The sequence below is a fragment of the Xiphophorus hellerii genome, chromosome 8 (assembly GCF_003331165.1).
Source record: "Xiphophorus hellerii strain 12219 chromosome 8, Xiphophorus_hellerii-4.1, whole genome shotgun sequence".
NCBI lineage: Eukaryota > Metazoa > Chordata > Actinopteri > Cyprinodontiformes > Poeciliidae > Xiphophorus > Xiphophorus hellerii.
Window position 1 is genome coordinate 17,291,809 of NC_045679.1, and position 22,025 is coordinate 17,313,833.

At 35.3% G+C, this 22,025-nt stretch overlaps 1 protein-coding gene across 1 annotated transcript in view; it reads right to left on the reverse strand.

Moving 5' to 3' along the window:
• The window catches only part of astn2 (astrotactin 2), a 262,503-nt gene that overhangs the window by 163,485 nt on the left and 76,993 nt on the right, over positions 1-22,025 (reverse strand). Inside the window, exon 4 of the mRNA XM_032569481.1 lies at positions 17,860-18,012. Within this exon, the coding sequence (XP_032425372.1) occupies positions 17,860-18,012 (153 nt within the window). The remainder of the gene's footprint in view (positions 1-17,859; positions 18,013-22,025) is intronic.

Below are 22,025 nucleotides of genomic sequence, written 5' to 3' on the forward strand. Positions count from 1 at the left end.
GTCAAATGTCAGTGTTGTTATAGCAGAATGGAGCTTACTGGAATGTCATAATTTCAGTGAGGAAATGGTATGCCACAAAAAATTACAGAGTGAGGTCAGGGGATGCATGAAGTTCAGCAGTCACCAACTTTCTGCAGAGTGTGTGTGAGAAAGCATCCAAGTAAGTAATTTTGCAAGAATTGTGTAAATGTGCCTTCTCCATCCATAGCTATCCCACTAGCAAACAGTGTATACTACAGAAATGTCTCTGGATTGTCTCTGGATATTCATTTAGGTGAATGTGTTTGTCAGCACAAAAGGGAAAAATATGTTTTCAACTTGTGCCTAAAGTGCAGATTATAAAAAATCACATTAATTTTTAAATTGTTTAAATAGGCCCTGTAAAAGCGGAGTTAAGCTAAAATAATTAAACCGTCTTTTTTTTAGAATATCAGAAAAATTGTGAAACTGGCTACTCTGGGAATGTGAAAAGGAATGAGCTTACAAACATAAAAAAACAAAAATAAAATGCAAAATGAGAGGCCTTTGCTATTGGAAATTTCTACATATTCAGCCAAAAAGTATATTTTGCATTTATTGCTGAGAAGCAGAGTAAAGTTGTGCAAGTAATGACAAAAAGAATATCAATGAGAAGTGGGAATGGAGAAGCAAGTGCAGGGGGAAAAACAATGAGCTCTCAGTACTGACAGAAAGTTTGGAAAATCACATACAAATTTGTAATTTGTATGTAGTTTAGTGGTTTTGTTTTGTATGTGAAAGAACAATGCAAAGAATGAATATGCAGTAGGCAATTGGGACTATTGAGCTGGAAGATGAAGTGGGGAAACTCACAGCCAGAGTCTGAGACAGACAGTGACCATTTCTATGTTTATGTGGAGAATCAATCATTCGTTTAAGAAACTAAGAAAGAAAGGCTGGGGTATAAAGAGTAAGATGAGGTCCTGACATGCTCACAATCAGCTTCTCAAAGATCCAAGCAGAAGAATACTTATGTTGGTTTACAAATCACTAAAAGGTTTAGCACAAAAATATATTGAAGGCCTTTTGTTGTATCAACAACTTTGCAGATCTTCTGGTTCTTGTCCACTCTGCATTAACAGAGTGAGAAGCAACATTCATTTTTCGGCTCCACTAATCTCAATTAAACTTCTAGAAAATTGCAAAAATCCTGAAACACCAATTTTTTTTAAGCAGGACAAAAAAAAAAAAAAAAACACACTTACTTACAGTTGCCTCTGATTATTAATAATAACTGCAATAGGGAGTAATTTGATGTATATCTGATTATTATTATTATTATTATTATTATTATTATTATTATTATTATTCATGATGGCATTTGACCAATTTAATGTTAGATGCTTGATTCATAATTGATTATTGGGTTGTGTTTTTATTATGTAAAGCATTAGAACTGCCTTGCTGCTGAAATATTCCTTACAAATAAACCTGGTTTATTTGCTAGTCGGCGAACTTGGGGAAAAAAACAAAAAAAACAAAATTGTGCTGTATCAAATACTTATTTTCCTTGCTGTGTATGTTGATAACAAATGCCAGATGAAATATTTCTCTCTTTCACTCCATAAATGATGTGCAATGGCTTATGAAAAATTGCCTGCATCATAAAGATTTTGGGCATGATTAAAAGTTTTATTAAGTCTGAGTAGAAAGTCTGTACTGGAAGCTAGAGTCAGTCTCTTGGTCTGGTGCACTTATACTGGATGAGAGTTGAGTAGGATTCAAGTGCTCCAGTACGGCTGTTTGGAAAGTGGAGCTCAGTCAATGTGGTGTAAAATTGGTTCTGAATTTATGCATCGTGTTAGAACATGCTCACAGAGTTGGTGGGAGCAGAAAACGAGAGAAGAGGAGCAAACGCAGGGCTGGCTTCACAGGGTCAGCATACTGGATGTTCACAAAGCTGAAATAAATGTTAAATATTATATTTTATACAGAACAAATTTAATTTATTTAAAACTATTTCACAAAAAAATGAAAAGAAGCTACAAGGATGATATTTACTTTCCCATCAATAGTTGGATGCCCAGTAATTTGCTGTATTTTTTATTTTTTATTTTCTTGGTGGTTAGATTCCATTAAAAATATCCCTTTTAGAAATGTCTCAGCATCCTTGAGCTAGGAAGTAAAATATCTAATTTAGGTTTGTTTTAACCCTTGACTGTGTGCATATTAATGCTGAATACAATTTAAAATGCCTCAAAACATCAAAGAAAATTTGGTTTTAAATATCTCAAGACCTAGATGGATTTCAGATGGAATCATGACCTTAACAGACATTGGTTTCTGATAAAAACAATAAAAAGGTAATATGTGTATACATTGTGACTTCAAATGGACAAAACCTGATTCTTTATAAAAACAACAAACAAAAAAAAGAAGTGCATTGAATTGAACATACTGATTTAATCTCATGTGGATCTGATTTTTGTTTGTATATTACAAGTTTAAAAGGTAACATAGGAAGTAAGCCAAGTCATCACAGTTTTTATAGACAACAAAAGAAAGAAGAAAAGCTGTCTGGAGATATACTGCTGTGATCACACCTCATCGGTGAGTGTTTGCTCTTGTCAACCAATCCACTCGGGAAGAAGTTCAGTGGTGGTGTAAAACGGGGCTTTATCATAAAAAGTACCAATTGTAACAGCTGAAACAGACTACACTGCATTTTATACCTTGGCACACTACCCACTGACAGGATGGGGCACTGACATTTACAAATTTACAATAACAGTCTACCAAATAAGGCCATTATTAAAATTTAGCCTACATGTTTAGGAGCCAATTAGACCTTGCTTTGACACACACAAAATTGAATGTGCTCATTTCACTCCATTGATGTCTTAATTGTGTCTTAATGTAAAACACCAACGCAGCAGAATGCTGCAACTCCTTTACTTCAAGACTAATATGGTCTTTATAGTCTTGTAGTAGTTAGAGAGGCATCTTGAATTTAACAAAGTTACCACAGTTCCACAAGTTTTGATTTGTAATGTTATAACAACGATGATAAGCATTTGTCTATCATGCTGCACAACTAACATTTTTTTTTTTATAGCAACTAGCTTAAACACGTTCTTTGATGAAATCAAGAACAAATTTTCCTGTCAAGGATGTAAAGCTTGAATGTTTAAAATGAAATTTCATGTTTTGGGATAGATCTGGTCTTATTTGTTAGTATGGATTTTTCTCACACATTTAGCACATCTTCTGAATGGTGATTTTATTACCACAAAGTCACAAAGTGAAAAAAAAAGTTTCAAATGGCTTATGATTAAAAAAATAAATAAAATCACATCAAGGAGTTTCAATTTATGATTTATTCCATAGTCTTAATGTTTACAAGTTTTTTGTGGACCTTAAAATTTTAGTTGGGGTGTTCATACTTGTGTACAATTGTTTGAACCAATAAATGTGGCAATTTCAAACAATGTGGAAATTACACCCGTGGGATTAATCAGGCTTTTAACAGTGACTGAGTATGTTCTTGATTTCATGGCTGATTTGTTTTGATTTCTCCCATTAGGTCAAATGAGAAAGCGGTATAGCTAAGATGGGGTTTTAAAATACCTCCAGAGCTGTGCTCCGTTTAACTAAAATGTGAAGAAGCTTACAAAGCCATAACACAATCATATGGACTTTGACAAATTACCTTAAGATGTAGTCATCTTAGTTAATGTTAACTTCTGATTTTGAAGAAAGTAACACAGTTTTAATTAAAAACAACCAACACTCTTGTCTTATTCTGACATTTAGAATAGACTTTTTAATCGAACTAATCTAAAACAAGAAAACAATGTGTGTTTGCATAAATTTATAATGCACATAACAGAAAGATCCTAGTACCTGGGTAGTGTACAGCTTTGATAAATAAACACACACAAGAACCCATTTAAAATCACTTTGGGAATATGCTAGCCATCCTTTTACTTCCCATCTGCATTTTCTTCCTTTATTACAATATTTTTCTTAACCAACTTCTTTAGTTACTTTGATTTAAAATGATATTTTTTTCTCTCTCAACAGTAGAGTACTGTTGATAGTTTCACTACTCTCTCAATGGAGTAGTGAAGCTCCGTCCTATAAAAAAAGGCAAACAGCTATGCCGCCAAGGCTAAACAGAAGCATGTGTACACAAGAGAATCCCATTAAAAAGACATATTTCTTTCTTTAAGTTTCCCAAAGGTAACATAATTTCAAAAATCTTTCAAAGTCATTTTGTATGCCGTTATCGACTGTGCTGGTATTTGTTTTGTTAGAAGCTCCATAAAACACCTATTTTAACTCCAAAGTTGAATGCCAGTTTTCTTGTCTGACAGTACAAATGCATTATTTTTTATGGTGTGGCATTTCTTTTCATAGCACAAACAATTTGTTTAATATTTACTCTTTTATCATATTATTTTAAGGTTTTTGTATTTGCTTTTCATTATTACAGTTTTATAAAATACCAGCAAACATGCAGTGTCTACAGATTTGACAGGAGCTGTACATTTCAATGTTCAAAGTTAGTCCACACACTTACAGCAGTCTTTCATGTGTCTTTCTTTAATAATGAGCTGTTTGCAGTGCATTAAGCTGTTTGAACGTGACAAATGTTTAAAGTACAAGACAGTGCCTGTAGAGCTAAATTGCAATTATCTGTCACATCAATTTAATAAGTATTATGTGTAGTTTGTATTTGTAAACTAAGCCACAGTAGCTTAATAGTAACTAATCCATTTATCATTCAGCTGCCATCTTGCCTGATCAAGAAGCAGTGCAGATGCCTCTTGAATCGGATTGTGAGTTGCCAGGTTGCAGAGACAGATGGGTTGAAATTACACACACAAAAAAGTGCTGATTATGTGGCAGATTTCATTTAAAAGTGGATCCAGCACAGTAGCATGTTGGAAAAACACACAAAACTTTAGGACATGGGAGTGACACATAATGAAAAGTTTGTAGGTCATGTAAAAAGGAACAAAAAGGAATAAATAATAATATGCCTGGGCATCTGCTGGCTTATTCTCCACATATGCGGACGGGGCCATATGAACCTTTCAAGTGAATGACCCAGTTGGTCAACATTTACATAACCATGGTTACCTGCCTAAATGGTCTATTACCATGAAAGAACTAACTGAAAAGTAAAGAAGCAGACACTGAGTCTAGCAGTGAGACCAGCACAGAACACACACATGCGCACGCAATGAAAGAACAGAAAGTCCACAGGAGATAAAAGGATGTTCTCCTTTGTAACATTCCCTGTAGTGAGAATAATTAGCTAGATGATGAGCTAAGGAATAGCAAAGGGCTATGAGTTCAGTCTGCATAGTAAAAGCTAATAATCTTCTACATAGGAAGCTGGTTAAACACATTGTGGTAGTACAATGACATACTGTAGTCTGTCTCTCACTCACTCACTACTTCTAGCTCATATAGTTTACCTTACCCATTTAAAGTGTTGCCTATTTAATACAGCTTTATGACAAGCCTTTAGTTCTAAGTTCATGCCTTATTTGTATGAGTTAATAAGTCTTTCTACTCAGCTTTAATCTGATTATTCTGATGGCATGTGTATATGCATGCATGTATACATTTATGGCTGCATGTATACATGCAGACCAGAAAATGTGCACATCAAAACCTTGCAATTGTAATTTTATTTTTACAATGACTGTACATAAAGGTCCAGTTTGCTACTTTAGAGAAACAGCTTAAAATAATTAAATAATTTCTGAGCTTAGCTTTCATCAGATTTATTCATATCTCCATTCATGAACAAGATTATGTTGCCTAAACTAAAGCCTTTAGGATGTACAAATCAAATCAACAGCACTATTTCTGAGATGTTCAAGCTGAACGGTATACGTTTGCAATTCTTTAGCAAACATGACTCCAGTTTCAGGGTAATAGCTCTATGTGGTGATGACTTATTGAATAAACTTTAGGGTAGTGCGATCAAAATGGGCTCAGACATGGAATTATCCCTCACATATTGCATCAGCAGAGTCCACAGATAATACTGATTCAGTTTTGGGTCAGCTGGTGCAGTGAAATAAGTATACCTCCTCTAAGAAGGAAAAGGAGATGTAGAGATTCAGGGGAAGCCACAAATTACAACAAGTAAAGAATTGTGTCTCCAGGGAAAGCCATTTGAAATAATGGCAAAAACATAAACTTAATCATTTGTGTGTAACCTCAGGGTGAAGAGCAGTTTCTACTTTGACCGTCTTTGATTTATGACCATGTCATGAAGTATCTTGTTTGCAGGTTATATAGTTTTTATTATTGGAACTAAAATCTTTAAACGCTAAAGTAGGAGAAGCTTGCAGAGAGATAGGGTTTCTGGAGGTTCATACTTTTTACTGAGTTATAGACTATACATTTTAATTAATTGCAGACAGTTTGTAAAAATGGCACCAAAGTGGCATGACATTACACTTAAACTGAACAGTATTAACTGTAAGTAGATTAAATGAGCATGTGTTCTGCTAGTTGGGAAAACTTGGTATTTCTAGTTGATTATGTTTATATGTTGCACACAATGTTTTTTCGGTTTCATTAACACAGTTACAGAGTCTTTCACAAGTGTTCCTACGAACTGAACTTTACCTAACTTCACAGTACAACCACCAAATGCACTGTGCTTTCCTGCTCACTCCAGATTATTTCAATCGGATCCCTACATGACTTGTTGAATCGTGAAGATTTGTTTTAACTGTGGCAAGTGAGGTCTGCTGTGTATATGATGTTGTTATGGGGTTTTTTGTGACCTCTGATGAACCGGCAATGGGCTCTTGGAGTACTCTTGATAGGTTGGCAGGCCACTCCTGGCTTATCACTTATCACTGTTCTACATTTTCTCCATTAGTGAATATTTGGCTCTTAATGTGGTTCATTCAAATCCCAGAGCCTAAGCAATGGCTTTGTAACCCTTTCCAGACTGTTAATGTCAGAATAAAGGAAACTCAAAACAAATGCATGTCCCACTTATATATTTTTTTGTATAAAGTGTCAAACATTTCACTTTGTGTTGGTCTATAGCAAATCCCTAAAAAAAAACAAGCTTGGATCGTAGCTTAAATAGGTGGTACAATTTGTGTATGTCAGTTGACTTTTGCTATGCCTTCACTTTACTGAGCAGGACACATTGACTTAATTTACAAAGGAAACAAAAGGGTTGGAAATTGTAATTTCTTGTGCATAAGAGGCAGTATGAAGGAGTGACTGAAAAGTCAAAAAGACTTATTTTTACTGGCAAAATTAAAATAAAAAAAATAAAAATGTTTTTTAACAGTGAGATTTTAGTACGTGTATAACTGTTGACAGGTGCACAAGTCTTGCTGGGATCAAGGTTAATGTAAAGAGTTGCCTAAATTCCTTGTAGGTTTGATGTAAACCAGTCAGATTGACATGAGTAATAGAGCTTTGAAATTGCAAACAGGCACAAACACAGCCTTCTGGAGTCAGAATCGCATAGGTAGGCCTGAGGCACTCCATGCTACATCAGCCAACGAGATTCAGAACTGCAAATCATAAAATCAGAGAGACGAAAAGGTAAACTCAGGTACTTTTTAATATATATTTTTTTCTTTTTTGCAGGTCAGTTGGTCTCCTTTTAAAAAGAAATCAAGTTTATTTGTACAGCATATTTCAGCAACAATTCACATCATGCAGTCACCAACTGTGAAACCAGTAACAGACATTACACTTTGTCAAGTGCCATCACTGAGCTCATCATGACATATCAAATATGTTCCATCTCAATGTGTCAATGTTTATGTAAAATAGTAAATGGCCTGTACTTGTTAAGAGCTTTATCAAGTTCATAGCAACCCAAAGTGCATCGCACTACAGTCAGTCATTCACACACAAATTCACACACTGATGGTGTCAAGCTACTGGATGGTAGCCACAGCCGCTCTGGGGAAGTCTGTCAGAGGGGAGGCTGCCATGCTCTGGTGCCACCAGGCCCTCTGACCAACAGCAGGCAAGGCGGGTGAAGTGTCTTGCTCAAGGACCCGACAGCAGAGAGCAACACAACGACAAAGCAAGCAGAACGGAAACCGACAATCCACCGATAGAGGGACGAACTCCTGCCACCGTTGCCAATATCATCCTTTTTTCATGTGTCAAAACCACCTCTAACCAAGTGAGTTTTTAGCCTTGATCAAAAGGAACTCAGTGTTTCAGTTTTCAGGAAGTTTGTTCCAGATTTGTGGTGCACAGAAACTGAATTCTGCTTCTCCATGTTCGGTTCTGGTTCCGAGGATACAGAGTAGGCTAAAACCAGAAGACCTCAGTGATCTGGAGGATTAATACAGGCAGAGAACACTCTGGTGTGGCTCTTCTTGCCTCTCCTTCTTTCACTCATTACTTCCCTGTACCCCAGTCTACTTCAGCTCTGTTTCTTTATGTTAGAAAAAAAAATCAATACTGTTTTACCCTACAGTTGGACTTTAAGCATTCAGCAAACAAAAGCAGGCACACAAACAAACATCCACACACAATTCCATTTCATACAAAATGAAACCTTGGCATGATGAATATTATTATAGAGAGCGTTGCAGTATAAGTACTGTTGACACATTTTACAACTAAAATTTATGAGCAGCTACCAGTTTAAAGGGAGAGAAAGGATTTGAAAAGGTGGGAGGTTTAACAAGCCACCACTTGCCTCATGTACTTCAGTGGGCTGAATATTTGTTGGCTGCACTCATTTCAATGTCTTTTTTATTGCATCTCACTAGAATCAAGAGTCTATTTGGCTATTTGGAACTAGTATGCAAATAGAAAAGTGTGTGGAACCCACTCAGGGAATTCAGCTAGGTGTTTGCTGAAAAGGTGTGCCAGGTTGTCATTTTAGATGCAAGAAGTTTTCACCCCCCTTACCAGTGAGCTTGTGCAGAAAAAACTAATATATACGCTGTTAATTGTAAAATAAAAAAAATAAAAAATGCATGAATAATCATTGGTTAGCCTTTAAAACTCAGCTGAATATAAAATCTATATATATATAAATTTGTTGCATTAGTAAATTACAATAAACTGGTTTGAGCTAATTTCTTCATGTGTCTAAATTGTGCAGACAAATACATGGTTTAGACTGGTGGGACAGAAAAACTGAAAATGCAGCTAATTTTGCCAGGATGACTATCCTGACTTGCTGGTCTTTTAGATTGTATGTGCATCCTCTATTAAACATTGACATTAGTAAATTTGGTCATTTGGACAGTAACAAATTACCAAATGTTTTATCTTTTATACATTTTCATGTGCACATAAAATGTTATGGTTGCAATGAACGAATAGCAGTTGGGTTAAATTTTAAACATATGCACCCTGTGTCAGTCTTAGGTGTAGTGTCAAGATTGATGTAGTGCCAGTGCAATTTATTCCACTGATTACTGATTCAAATGGTTTTCATCATGCAATATTTTGTCTAAATTTTATGAAAAAGTGAAAACCTTGTACAATCCACGATTATCTTTTGTAAGATGCAGGTTTCAAATAAACAGCAATATTTTTGGTTGAATGAAAACTTTAAGACTAAATCTGTGGGTATGTTAATTCTGGGCAAGCTGTATGCTTACATTGTGCATAAATATGTCTATAACTTTAGCTTAAAATCAACCCTATTTATAATGCAGCATGAAAGTTTAGCTGGATTTTGTATATTAACAAATTTACCTTATAATTAATCATGGAAGCAGTATTCAGCTTTTAGGCACCACAAATTTGATTACAAACCCAGGGACTAACTTCTTGTTAGTCCATAACTATAACTACTGTGACCATAGTAGCATACTGCTACTATAGTTATAGTAGCATTAAGGCTATGTGGTTTTGGATGGATAGTAGAATTTTAAGTATCTACCACCACTAATTTTCAGTGAAGTACTTTAACCAAAGATCAAAATGTCTGCATACTCAAACCACTATCTCATTGATTTCAAAAGGTTCAGAAGCTCTTTTGATCATAGAGAACAGAATTAGATCAATAGTATGACCTGCTATACATCTGGCTATGTTGCACGTAGTGACTCATTTAAACTGTGTGCAGTCACCCCATCCACACATGCACAACAGGTCAGTTCAATTTCATTGTAATGACCTTTGTTACGCAAAGGAGCACTTCAGCGGCTCCTTTCAAACCTCCTCTCAGTCAGGATAGAGAGCCTTGACTAGTGCACTGTTGTAAATCTCTCCAGCCTTCTGCAAATACACCAATAAATATTGTTCCATAACTGTTCATTAGCTGTGTAAAAACTGCAAAACTCTCCAGTGAATTTCAACCACACAGCTTTTGAACACAATTTTGAGCAAGAACATTTCCTTATACACAAAGGTAATGAGTGTTTCTTTAAGGAACAGGTGTAATTCTTGTGAACAATGAGTGCATATGGAAAATTTATTTCTCTCCTTCACACTTTCCATTTCTCTCTCTCTAACTCAAAACACAAAACTAAAATTGGTTTTAAATTTGTTATTACAAAGTCAATAAGTGATGAAAACCGCAGTTAAAATGAATTTCAAATCAGTTGTCAATAAGTATCACGTTTACATACATTCAGAGTTTAATTTCATGCTTCATGAACTGCTCTGCTGAAGAAAAAAAAGGGAGAGAAACACACAACCGTACACAGACACACTAGCTCCAAATCATCTCTGCTGGTTCCAAAATGTAATATAGCTGGATGCTACGCACATTTGCACATATAAAGAAGAGCTTTGGTGACCTTAAGCAAGGAAAGTAGAGATGGGCAGCCTGGACAGACAACTTGTTGAAATTATCAGATGAATGCTGGTTAAACATCAATCCCTACCGTTACCGCCCTTTTTTGCGTTATCTGTGTGGAGCACACCACCAGAAAAGCTTTAACATTCATCAAGACTGACTATGTTCAAATATGTTTCAACATACAGTAGATCAGATTTTTTTCAGTAATCTACAAGCATACTCCAGTGGGAGTATGCTCCCACTATTTTTGAGCTTCTACTCAGAAGCTCAAAAAGGCAATACACCAAACTCCAGCATTGCTGCCGACACGCTTATGGGTGTGTGAATGAGAGAAAAAAGGACTGCATAGTAGATCAAAGTGTTTGAGCTGGAAATTTGAAAATATGTGGTAAAACCATTTGTGCAACAAAGCTACAGAAGATATGCGTGTGACACTGAGAGAATAACCATAGCATACAGAGAAATTAGCTTGATGGGATTATAGCACCTGCCATAATCAAACGCTCCGCTGGCAGTTCTCCAATATACTAAGTCATAAATTATAATCAGGACTTAGAGTTGAGCTGTATGTTTTTAATTAAGTTACTCAACATAAATGCAACTTCTTCCCCTGAAGTTAATTTAATGTGTATTTTATGCAAAGGATGTCAATCTGTTTACAGAAATCAGTAAAAAAAAAAAAAACACATTTTTGGGTAATCATAATTATGAAGTAGCTGACTCAATACCAGATCTCTGTTTTCACTGCGGAAAACGTTTTCATGCTGCACCTAATACAGTTTCTGCAAAGCATGAGTGTTGGACTGTTATCAAAATAGTGTAACTAGCTTATGGTTTGAAACTACTTTAAACAGAAAATTAAAGCAGTTAAGTTGTTAACTTAACAGTAAGGGTACTTCTTGAGGGGAAACTGAAAAGTGAAAATGTAAGTTTATGCAGCACATTATATAGCAAGTACTTAGTCGAGTTCTTAGTCAAGTTTGAAAAATTGAGAAAGCTAAAGCAGCAGTTATTGCAAAAAAGTTAACTGGATTCATCACTCTGAATGACTAAACAATTGTTGAGATGGAGAATATACTGTAGAACATATCATCGCTTTTTGCAGCGTCTTCATCAAGGATATGTCTCCCTTCCTCCCCCCTTCAACACAGTGCTGTCTGTTCTGGATAAAAAAAAAAAAAAAAAACATTTGTCATTGCTTGTGGGGTATTTTATCTATTGCAAATGCTTTTGGCTTCACTACAGATATTTAGTGTTTGAAGATTTGCCCAATGTCACTGTTTAGCCTTGCAGAACATAGAACAAACTCATCATTAAGCTTCATACCCAGCAGTGTCTTAGATCTCATACTACAAAACCAATATTGTAAGCAAGCAATCGAAGGGACATTAAACAGATGAAGAATCAACAAAGAGAGGTTCCACTTTGTTTCACCAGAATACACCCAGTGTCAAACCACTGGCTGTACACGTAGAATTTCTCTAATCGAGCATCTTCACAAAAACTGTGGCTAACAACAGCAAGATAGTAGGTCATCTTGAGCAAATCAAACATCTTTAGAACTATTGACAGAGGTGGGACTAAGTCATTATTTTGCATGACACAAGAAAGTCCAATCGAGTCTTGAGTCAAGTCCTGTGTAAGACATAAATTCCAAGAAAAGTACAAAGTCAAGACTTGGAAAGTTGAGAGTCAAATCAAATAAGTTCCAAATAAACGATGAATCATATAAACATATTTTTTTCGTTTTCTATATTAAACACAGTAATTACGATTTTGATTGCTCCCTGATCAAGGAGATCTATTCTCCTGCCTTACTATAGTTTCCACAGAAATTAGAAAAAAAAACTGTTCCAGCTTGGCAGTACATCATATATATGGCGTGTTATGAAGAGACGCCTGAGGGCTGGAGACCAACAAGTGTAATCACTGTGTTTGGTCTGCACCAAAGACTGAAAACGACTGAAAGTGAAACCGAGCTCTGCAACGCAAATCCTCTTGCTGTCTCTCATTCTCCCTTCCACACCCACAAGCACATAAGACACCAAAAGCTAATACTTTCATGTGTCACTTCAAAACATTAATTAAGGATAAATCCCAGATATTAACCATAAGGTTATCGTTGTTGAAATAAGAAAAGTACTTGTTGCAAAACATCAAACACTAGCACTTCACCACGCTAGCACGCTGAAAGACATGAACAGTGAAGATTAGAATGCACAGAAGTGTATGTAAATAAGGTAGGATGTTTTAAGGACAAACTTGTTATTCACATTGCCATAAATATTACTTCAGTGTATTTACCCACAGGTTTCTAGGATACATTCTAGATGTGGGAATTTAGATTGCAATTGTAAAGACAACATAAAACTAGCAAATCTGATTAACTGAATAAATACTTGATTTGATGTTGCTGAATCTGACAGTAACTGTAGAACCTATAAAGTATGCAATTACAGCAATATATCTCCTTAAAAACAGTACAAATCATATCAAGCAGAAAATAAATGATTCATTGAGCTGTTTAGTTTGTTCACCGACTTTTCTAAGCTAACCTTTCTGCAACCCGTACTTTATTAAATGACAGGGAATACTGCAGACATAGAACACAAATTAATGTACCAACTGGAAAAATAAATCACTGAATAGCAGGCTAAAAATATTCAGCTAACCACTTTTAAACATAAGTTGGCTGACATAAATTGTAACTTTAATGCTAAATGTAATTTTGGTCATCATAATTTCAATGAAATCCTAATAAAGCTTCTATGATTATGAAGATATGCAGAATATTGTTATTGTCATCAACATTGTTATTCTTATTAATAATAGTCACAGTAGTAGTAGTAATAAATACATATTTTCCAAAAAAAGGAAATGCAAGCTGGTGTACTGTGAATTTTATAACTGCATGATAATGACATTTATGCATGAGTCAACATTTCAAGAGTCCAGGTATATGATGCAGCTTATAACTAGGACAATATGCTGAATAGGGAATAAGGAATGTTGCTACAGTGCATATCGCTATATGTAGGTATGGGGACACTATGAACAGATGCAGTGTTTCGCTAATGGCCCAGAACAGCTTTGCCAGGTCGCATCTTACTGAAAACTCACTGATAGTTTTTGTGATAAATATGACAATAATTTTGACAATTACATTTTTTTTTATCAGACACTGAACAAATGTCTCTGCAACTTTTATTAATACAATAAAAATGTTTTGGTCTTTTTGGTGTTCTGCATAGATTTGTAGACAATGTTGGGCACAGAGAGCACTTGCACTCAGTGATTGACCATTAGCTGCTTTTTTTTTCTTTTCTCCACCCCAAGAAAGAAACTTTTTTGGAAAATCGCTGTGTGGTGTTGGATGTTGACACCCCATGCATCACATTCCAACTGCAACTACTGTTTTCCCTCCCACACAGACACTGAAGACAATGAGGTTTCCTCTTGTGCAGACAAGCCAGTTTGTCTGCACAATCTGGCTTGTGCAGACCAATATTGTTGCCAATATTGTTGCCAATATTGGTCTGTTAACTCCTAGATTGCATTGTCACACACCATCAGCATGTTACCAAATAAAAACTGTGCAGATTATGGTATTGTTAAGTAAAATTGTGAAACTGTGTGCTTGTTTTCTTTTTTTTGAGTAGGTCATAACGGCAAAGGTTTTAGGAACAACAAATAGTAAAAAAAAAAACAAAAAAAAAAAAAAAAAACTCAAGAAATCATGACTCTTTTGGATGCAAAAGTCACTCATAAAAAAGTTAACCCATTTTTTTGAGTGACACTTTTGGTGTCACTCACGAAAAGTAAATACTACCATGCTGTGGGAGGAGGAACCACAGCAGGAATTTCTGTGAGCATTCTTCCTCTTTGTCCACAGTTCTCCCCAAGCTACACTGGTGAGGATGTCTTGATCCCATTGGCTGAATAAAACACTGTATCTTTGAAGAAACCTTAGATCCAAAGTTAAAGACTTCAACAGGCAGGTATTCAAAAAAACAATAACTGAAAGGGACTGAGGCCTGTTTGCTCATTAATTCCTTTTAATCAATGTTGTTGCATAACACAAAGTTATGTTAATGAGAAAATGTGTGAATCTGTGAAAGTAACTTCAATCATCCAGTCCAAATAATTTTTACAGCTTCTTGTAAAATGCATCAATGATGTATTAGATTATGCAGTGCAGATCTAAGTTACATCAAAGGTTTTTCTACCAAACCAGTTATAGCATCTACTAGGTGATAGTACGTGCTTAGACACTGATAAAATGGTAAAAAGAGCATACAACTTCTCTGCTTTTTCCACTCTGTGGGTTATTGTTGGTCTACAAATTTTAAAAGCAGGTCTATGAACTGCATTAAGCTGCTTTGCAAGTTGCATTAACAGCTGAAATGAAAAAATATCTTTGGTGTCTTTGTCCCGAAACAAAGTCGAGTCGCTTCATTTCTGTGAATACTGTTTTTCCCTTTGTGCAGAACTGATCTTTGGGTTCTGACCAGTTAAATTGCCTTTAACCCCAGTCCAAATAAGTGTTTATTAATTTTTGTAGCGTGGGTCAACTCTCAGGAACTGCTGTACAGTTTTAAATTATAAACTCACAAAGGACATATTTCACCACTGACCTCGAAAAGCACATTTCTCAGTCATGTCCTTCACAGTTTTGAGGGTGTGGGAATTAATGGCTTTGTCTCTTTTGCTCAGTAATTTGACACATGATACACTGCAGTAATGCCCAATCAAATTCCCAATGGCAATTAATAACAACACAAATTGAAATTTTTTATACTATAATGTAATTGCTCTGAATCGCTGTGTGATTGGGAAAAATGAAGAAGCAAGTATGTAAGACTTGTGCAAAATGGAAAGAAAAGAAATTCTTGGTGTCATTCTTCTATTGTGCCATTAAAGTAAAAGAATAGTTATTCTGTCAAGGGTGGGTAAACTCAGCAAGGTGAATGTCTCATTATAATACAAATTTCATCTGTGGTCATAATGGCATGACCAACGACGCAGACTGTATTTTTACAGCATATGTGACTGAAATTATCACTGCAGGTAATGAGCTGTATTCAGTGCTAATGTTGCTGATCAGATCTTAAAACTGAAATGAGATGTCAGTTGTTTTTTTTTTGTTGTTGTTGTTGTTTTTAATAAATGATAAAGGTTTTGTAGCCATGCATATTTAAAGTACCATGCAGAGCAACCATTATATAACATTTCTAACATTTATATAACATTTCAGACAGTAAATACAAAATGCAGTTTACAAATAGGGTATTTTATACCATAGGAAAGTCAAATAATTCTGGCCCTGTATGAAAAAAGTTACTGATCCAGTTGATTTATGTTGTCTTTTTTCTAATTTGTATTTGGTGCTGCTAGTGGCCCTTTTTCCCATTTTTTGACAGGAAAGGGGGTATAAAGAAGAGGGGAAGACATGAGGCAAAGGTACCGAGGTTGGGAGACAAACCAGGAACAACTGCAATAGGGAATACAGTCTCGTGACACCCTTTATCCTTCATTGTTGAATAAGAGTTATAGGAAAGCTGTGATTAATTCCACTTTATCTACACTAAAAATAACTCAATATCTTAAACAATTGCTGACTTCGATTGCCTCAGTTTGGGTTGGTGTTCTTGATGAAATAATAAGATAATAGCGGGGCAAAAATTGCATTAATGGGAGACATTCTAGGTAAGAATGAAAGTGGTTAAAAAAAACACAAATTGTGGTCTTTGGGTAAAACATGTTTGATCATTTGAAACATCTATATGTGAAAAAAAGGAAAAAGATGAGAATGTCACACAGGGAAATACTTTTTCAACAACTTCAGTCCAAGCATCAAACATGTGGAGATCAGCACTTCTGCAGTAGATAAAAAGTGGTATCTGTCCATAGAATCAAGTTAATATTTGCATGTTGTCTACAATATTATTCAGACAGTTTCCTCAGTACCAAGTGGGAGTCTGAAAGTTACCTGACCTTGACATTTATTGAGATAGCATAATGCACGTTAGCTTAACATTCTTGAAGCAATTTCATTTTGAATACATTTATTTAAAAAGAAGTACTTTAACTAGGTAGTGCAATAATAATAACTGAATTAGTGCATATGTATATTTTGGGGTTGGTACATTGATCCAATATGAAAATCTCAGACTAATTATAGTAATCACCCTTCCCAATTGCTTATTATTTAAATAATATTACCTTAATAATCTTTGAAAGTAGCTTACTGGTTATATGGTGTCTACATGTTGTTTTTTTCCCCAAACACAACCCGACACCTACATGCTTTCTTAAGAGGCTGAGGATATCAACAAATAACTACGCACAGTTCTGTTTTCTGTTGAAAGTTTCAGTATGCAACTTTCATAATCATTTTTTTTTTTTTACATATTTGTTCAAACTTTCTCTATGTTTTGACAGTATAACACGAGAGAGAATCTGTGGAAGAAAGAAAAAAACAGAGCTCTGCTCCCTTCTCCCTGTGGTAAAAAAATAAATAAATAAAAAAATCAACAAATAATTGTAGTTTAATTCTAATGTACAAGTATTTTGGTTTTCAATGAGTTTTAAAAGCATTAAAATCTAAAGTCAAACATATAAACTTGCGCAAAATAGATTCTCCAATGTCTATATTTTTATGCAAAGATAAAGTCTTGAATGAGTTTTTGAACAACTAATTATTTCCCAAAACACAAAATTTATGCAAGACATGAAAAACCTTTTACCACATTGGATTATATGAGTCTCTTCAATGACAAAAAAAACCCCACACACATATACTGTATATATATATATATATATATATACATACATATATATATATATATATATATATATATATATATATATATATATATATATATATTTTTTTTTTTTTTTTTTTTTCAGTAAAACAATAACTATAATGAACATTTTAACTACAGTAAGCAGTAGTAATTGTATCTTTGGTCATATACATTTGAATATATTATTAATTTCTTTTAAAGTCTTGTTTTAGTAAGACTTCAACAGGTCTCACAAAATCAGTCTAGTAGTATTGGACTGGTGACAAGCAGACTGCCTACAATTAAGTGTTTTTTTTTCTTTTTTTATCTTACCTCTGGTGCGGCTGGAGAGCCTCCGCCGGCCTGTTGAAGAGCTGTGCACGGTATGCTGGTAATGGGACATGTTGGTTGGTGTGTTGGGAACACGAAAGTTGTCCTGGAACCTCTGCATCAAATCCTCTATTGAGTCAGTGTTTGCTTCGATAGCTATAAAAAGAAGATGGTTGTCATGTCAAAACTGTATGCTTGTTTGCTTTTTTTTTTCCAAACACTTTGTAAAGAGTGACTCTCTCTCAAGACAATTTGAAAATCCATACAGAGACACAAACAGCGTTTTTCCAAAAGTGCTTGTTTCTATCTCTTCTTTTTAGGAGGGTTAAGAGATTAGACCATGGAATGCACTAAGACCCACAAGGCTGTCTCATTTAGACAGTAGGAAAAAACAGTGCTGTTTTCTTTCTTCTATTTTTTTCCAGCTTTTAAATGATACCATCAATTCAATATTGCCTCATCTCTACAGGGATCCTGCCAGCGCTTCCCTTGATTGTTCAGTCTCACTTCTCCTGATGAATGACTCCAAAACAACAAGCTGGAGGGAAAGAGGGGGGGCAGGGAGAGGGTTTTGGTTTGCCTTGTTCAATAAAGGATAACACAAAAGGAAATAAGGGAGATTCTACACATTTTAGTACATTTGTGGTAGCAAAAAAGTTAAGCGTACCTTTAGAATGTTGTCCCTTCTTTGTATTTGACACACACATGCACACCCCCACACACACACACACACACACCCACCCCCACACACCCACCCCCACACACCCCCACACGCCTATAAGCACTGATCACATTTGAAAGCAGTGTGAATCAGAAGTGGAAAATTTAACAACTCGATGAAAAACATCCTTAAACTTCCTCCAGCAAAGCCATCTCTGAACGATGGGGCCATTCATCACCCAAAACACCAGTAGCCCCAACCCATCATCATCATCTTTTGATCTGTCAGTCTGGCTCAGAGGTGTACTCTGTCCATGAATAATGGTGAAATGTTGCACCCAGTCAAGTATCATCATGCATGCCAATGAGCTTCCAGGAAGAGGAGATGAAGACACAGGTGAAAACAATACAATTGCTCACACAGGTCTTGATTGAAAACAACAACAAAGCCATTGCAGTTTGAACATTATGATGCACATTTGTTCAGGCTAATGTGCAGTTAAGCTCAGCTTCATCTGCTTTGTTTTTCATGGAGTTATTTTGGTCACGGTGTATTACAGTGCATTTTTTTTCTTGTAATTTACCCCTTCATTATGAAGAAATGGAAGTCCGAACTGCCCATGAATGTATTTTTGAACACTGCTAAAATCTTCTATGCTTAGTTTTACCCCTCTAAATGAAAATTCTTAAAAAAAAAGAAAAAAAAAAGACATTCACTCTTATTGATCTACAAAAATATGCAAGATAAACATTGATGAACACGTTCAGGCAAAAACTATGAGAAAAATGAATTTCAAATCAGCTTCTACAAGAATTATAGCTATTAATAACATTTAATTTAAGGATTTTTTAAATAGATTGCTTTAGGTAGGGTTTCCCCTTAAACAAAATACTTGAAAACTGTATTTGTATTCACTGAAGTTACCTTTATCACATAGTAAAATTAGTATGATGATCTGGGACATTTCACAGCGACAAAAAAGGAAAAGCAGGTGAAATTTGTAATGGCCAATACTTTCCCAAAGTGCCATATATCTGCTGAACAGAGAATGTGGTATGTTTGAGTATCGCTTACATGAGTCCACCGTTTACTGATAATGCCAAAAAACAATCAAACTTAAAGTTAAAAAATACAGTAAAGTAGCATTTCTATGGTAAACCCATCATTGCTTTCATATGAACTTTCACAGTTCATGTTGCTCATTTTTCCATCTTGGCATTTCTTTAATCTAAAGTTGACTACTGTAGCCAACGGACAGAGGCAGAATGCAAGATGCATGTTGAGTGGCGCAGAGCAACTGACCCTCATGGTCTATTGAGCAAGCAAATTTGGTCTCCACTCTGTGAAATGCACAACACTGCAAATTGATTTTTATTGCACTATTGACAAAAGAAGCTTAGGGTGTTTTTTTCTTTTCTTTTCTTTTCTTGTAACTTAGAGTTAGTATTTAGAGCATGGCTCATGGCTAATGTATTTCTTGTAAATAAATACAGCAGCATCAGGAAAAGATTTAAATTGTTAAAATGTAGACATGGGACAACTTAAAGCAAAAAAAAAAAAAATGCTGGACACAGATTTTGTTTGCCAAAGTGTTCAAAATAAAGATTTTAAGATTGATCAAAAGTTATCTAGACTGTGGATGATATTATCTATGTTATTTGATAGCAGTCATTGAATTTTTATACAGGTTTAGCTGATATAGGTTATTAGGAATATTTGTTTAGTTGTGCCTTTACTGCATTGTCCGGGTTTAAGTTGTGTTCATAAGTTATTGTGTATAATACCAGTGATTGACATAGACTAGCTTAATTGTCTCTTTAGTATCTACTTCAATTTACTGTGTTTGATAGAATTCAGCATTTTTTTCTAAATAGTTCATCTGTTATTCTGTCAACCTCACATGGCCTTGTGTGCCTTTGTACTCTTATCTTTTGTATATCTTGTATCGTCTTGCAACTAGAGGGGGGAAAAAAAAACATTTCCAGCAGAGCCATCACACTGGAATACTGTTTCAATTTCTAGTACAAAAGAAGACAAAGAAAATCTGTCTGGAAACAACATTGGTTTTAAGGTTTACCACAGGGTTTGATGCTGAAACAGATAATGTATTGGCGCCTATGTTTCTAGCAATGCTGATTTAAACTGAAGTACATGCCTTGAGGGAGTAGCATCTTCCTGCTTGCCCCAGTGAAGAAGCTATTTAAGCCATTTATACATATATAAGCAAATTAGGCCATGATGAGTTCTAATAAAACCTTGGGATTAGCCATGTTGTGCAACAGTGACATCTAAGAAGTTAATATACCATGCAGATATAATCAAATTGCTGTAAACAAAACTTAAAGAAAACAGTTTGAGCCAAGTAAGACAAAACAATTAAGCGGTGACAGAAAAAAAGCAGACAGATTTAACACAAAGCTTTTTAGTGCAATGAGTCACTTAAAAATGAATTATAAAAGTACATTTTGCCCAAAGGCTGTTGAATAGAATTAAAAGCAAAGCAAAACAAAACAATTATGTCTCAAATGGTCTATGTGGTGGAAAGTATGTGTACATATTCACAAACTTGCTTACACTCAATACACATATCTTTACTCTCAATAAAGAAAGAAAATCTCAATGTTAGTCATGAAAATTAGTGAATTGTGGTAGCATATGGACCTTACCAGAGGGGCCGCTTTTCATTGGCTGATGCCCATTCTACGTGGTCACGTGCGTGGCCGTCTCACAAACACACTTAGCTTCCCGTTAGCTAAGTACAGCATAATGTTAGAACTGATACAACTTCTACACCTTGAAGCCTGTCTGCTACACAGTCTTACGTTAGCTAAACAGATCAATATGCAATGTGTACTGTATCTGACATACACTAAAGATTTTATTTTAGCAGAAAAGGCTTTGGACTAAACTGTTACTCGTGTTAGCCACGCTAGCACCAAGTACAGCTAGTCAATCAACCATCGCTGTGTTCAGGGAAGCGCTGATTAATAATCGAGCAATAAATATCAAGCCTGGAAACTTGATATCGTAACGGACTGAATGTTATGTTTTTAACGTAATCTTTGCTCGTCTTGCGGGGAGCAGGCGGTTGCCACGGTAACAGGTGTGCTTAAACTACAAAGAGAGAGAGAGAGTAAAAAGTTTTGAGTTGATCACCTGTTCGGGTTATTTTACCTTTGTTTACCTTTGCTGTGGCTCATTACAGCCGCTGTAGTTTCTAAACGTTGGACTAATTACCTCGTTCGTTTGTGAGTATACGTCATTCACAACAAACAGCAAATAGAACAAATATATTTCATAAAATTTTAACAAACAAATGGCTTCTACCGTGTTAATTATGTGAAATTAAATTAATTATATCCCAACTTCAGAAGATTTGCCTTTACCTTTACAGAGCTCTTTGGTTCCTCCTATCAGTCTGTAGCTTCTCATATTGACGTCATCAAACCAAATTTCAGATCTACCATAACTGACTGACACCTGCTGGCCTCAGGTTTGCAACCAGCTT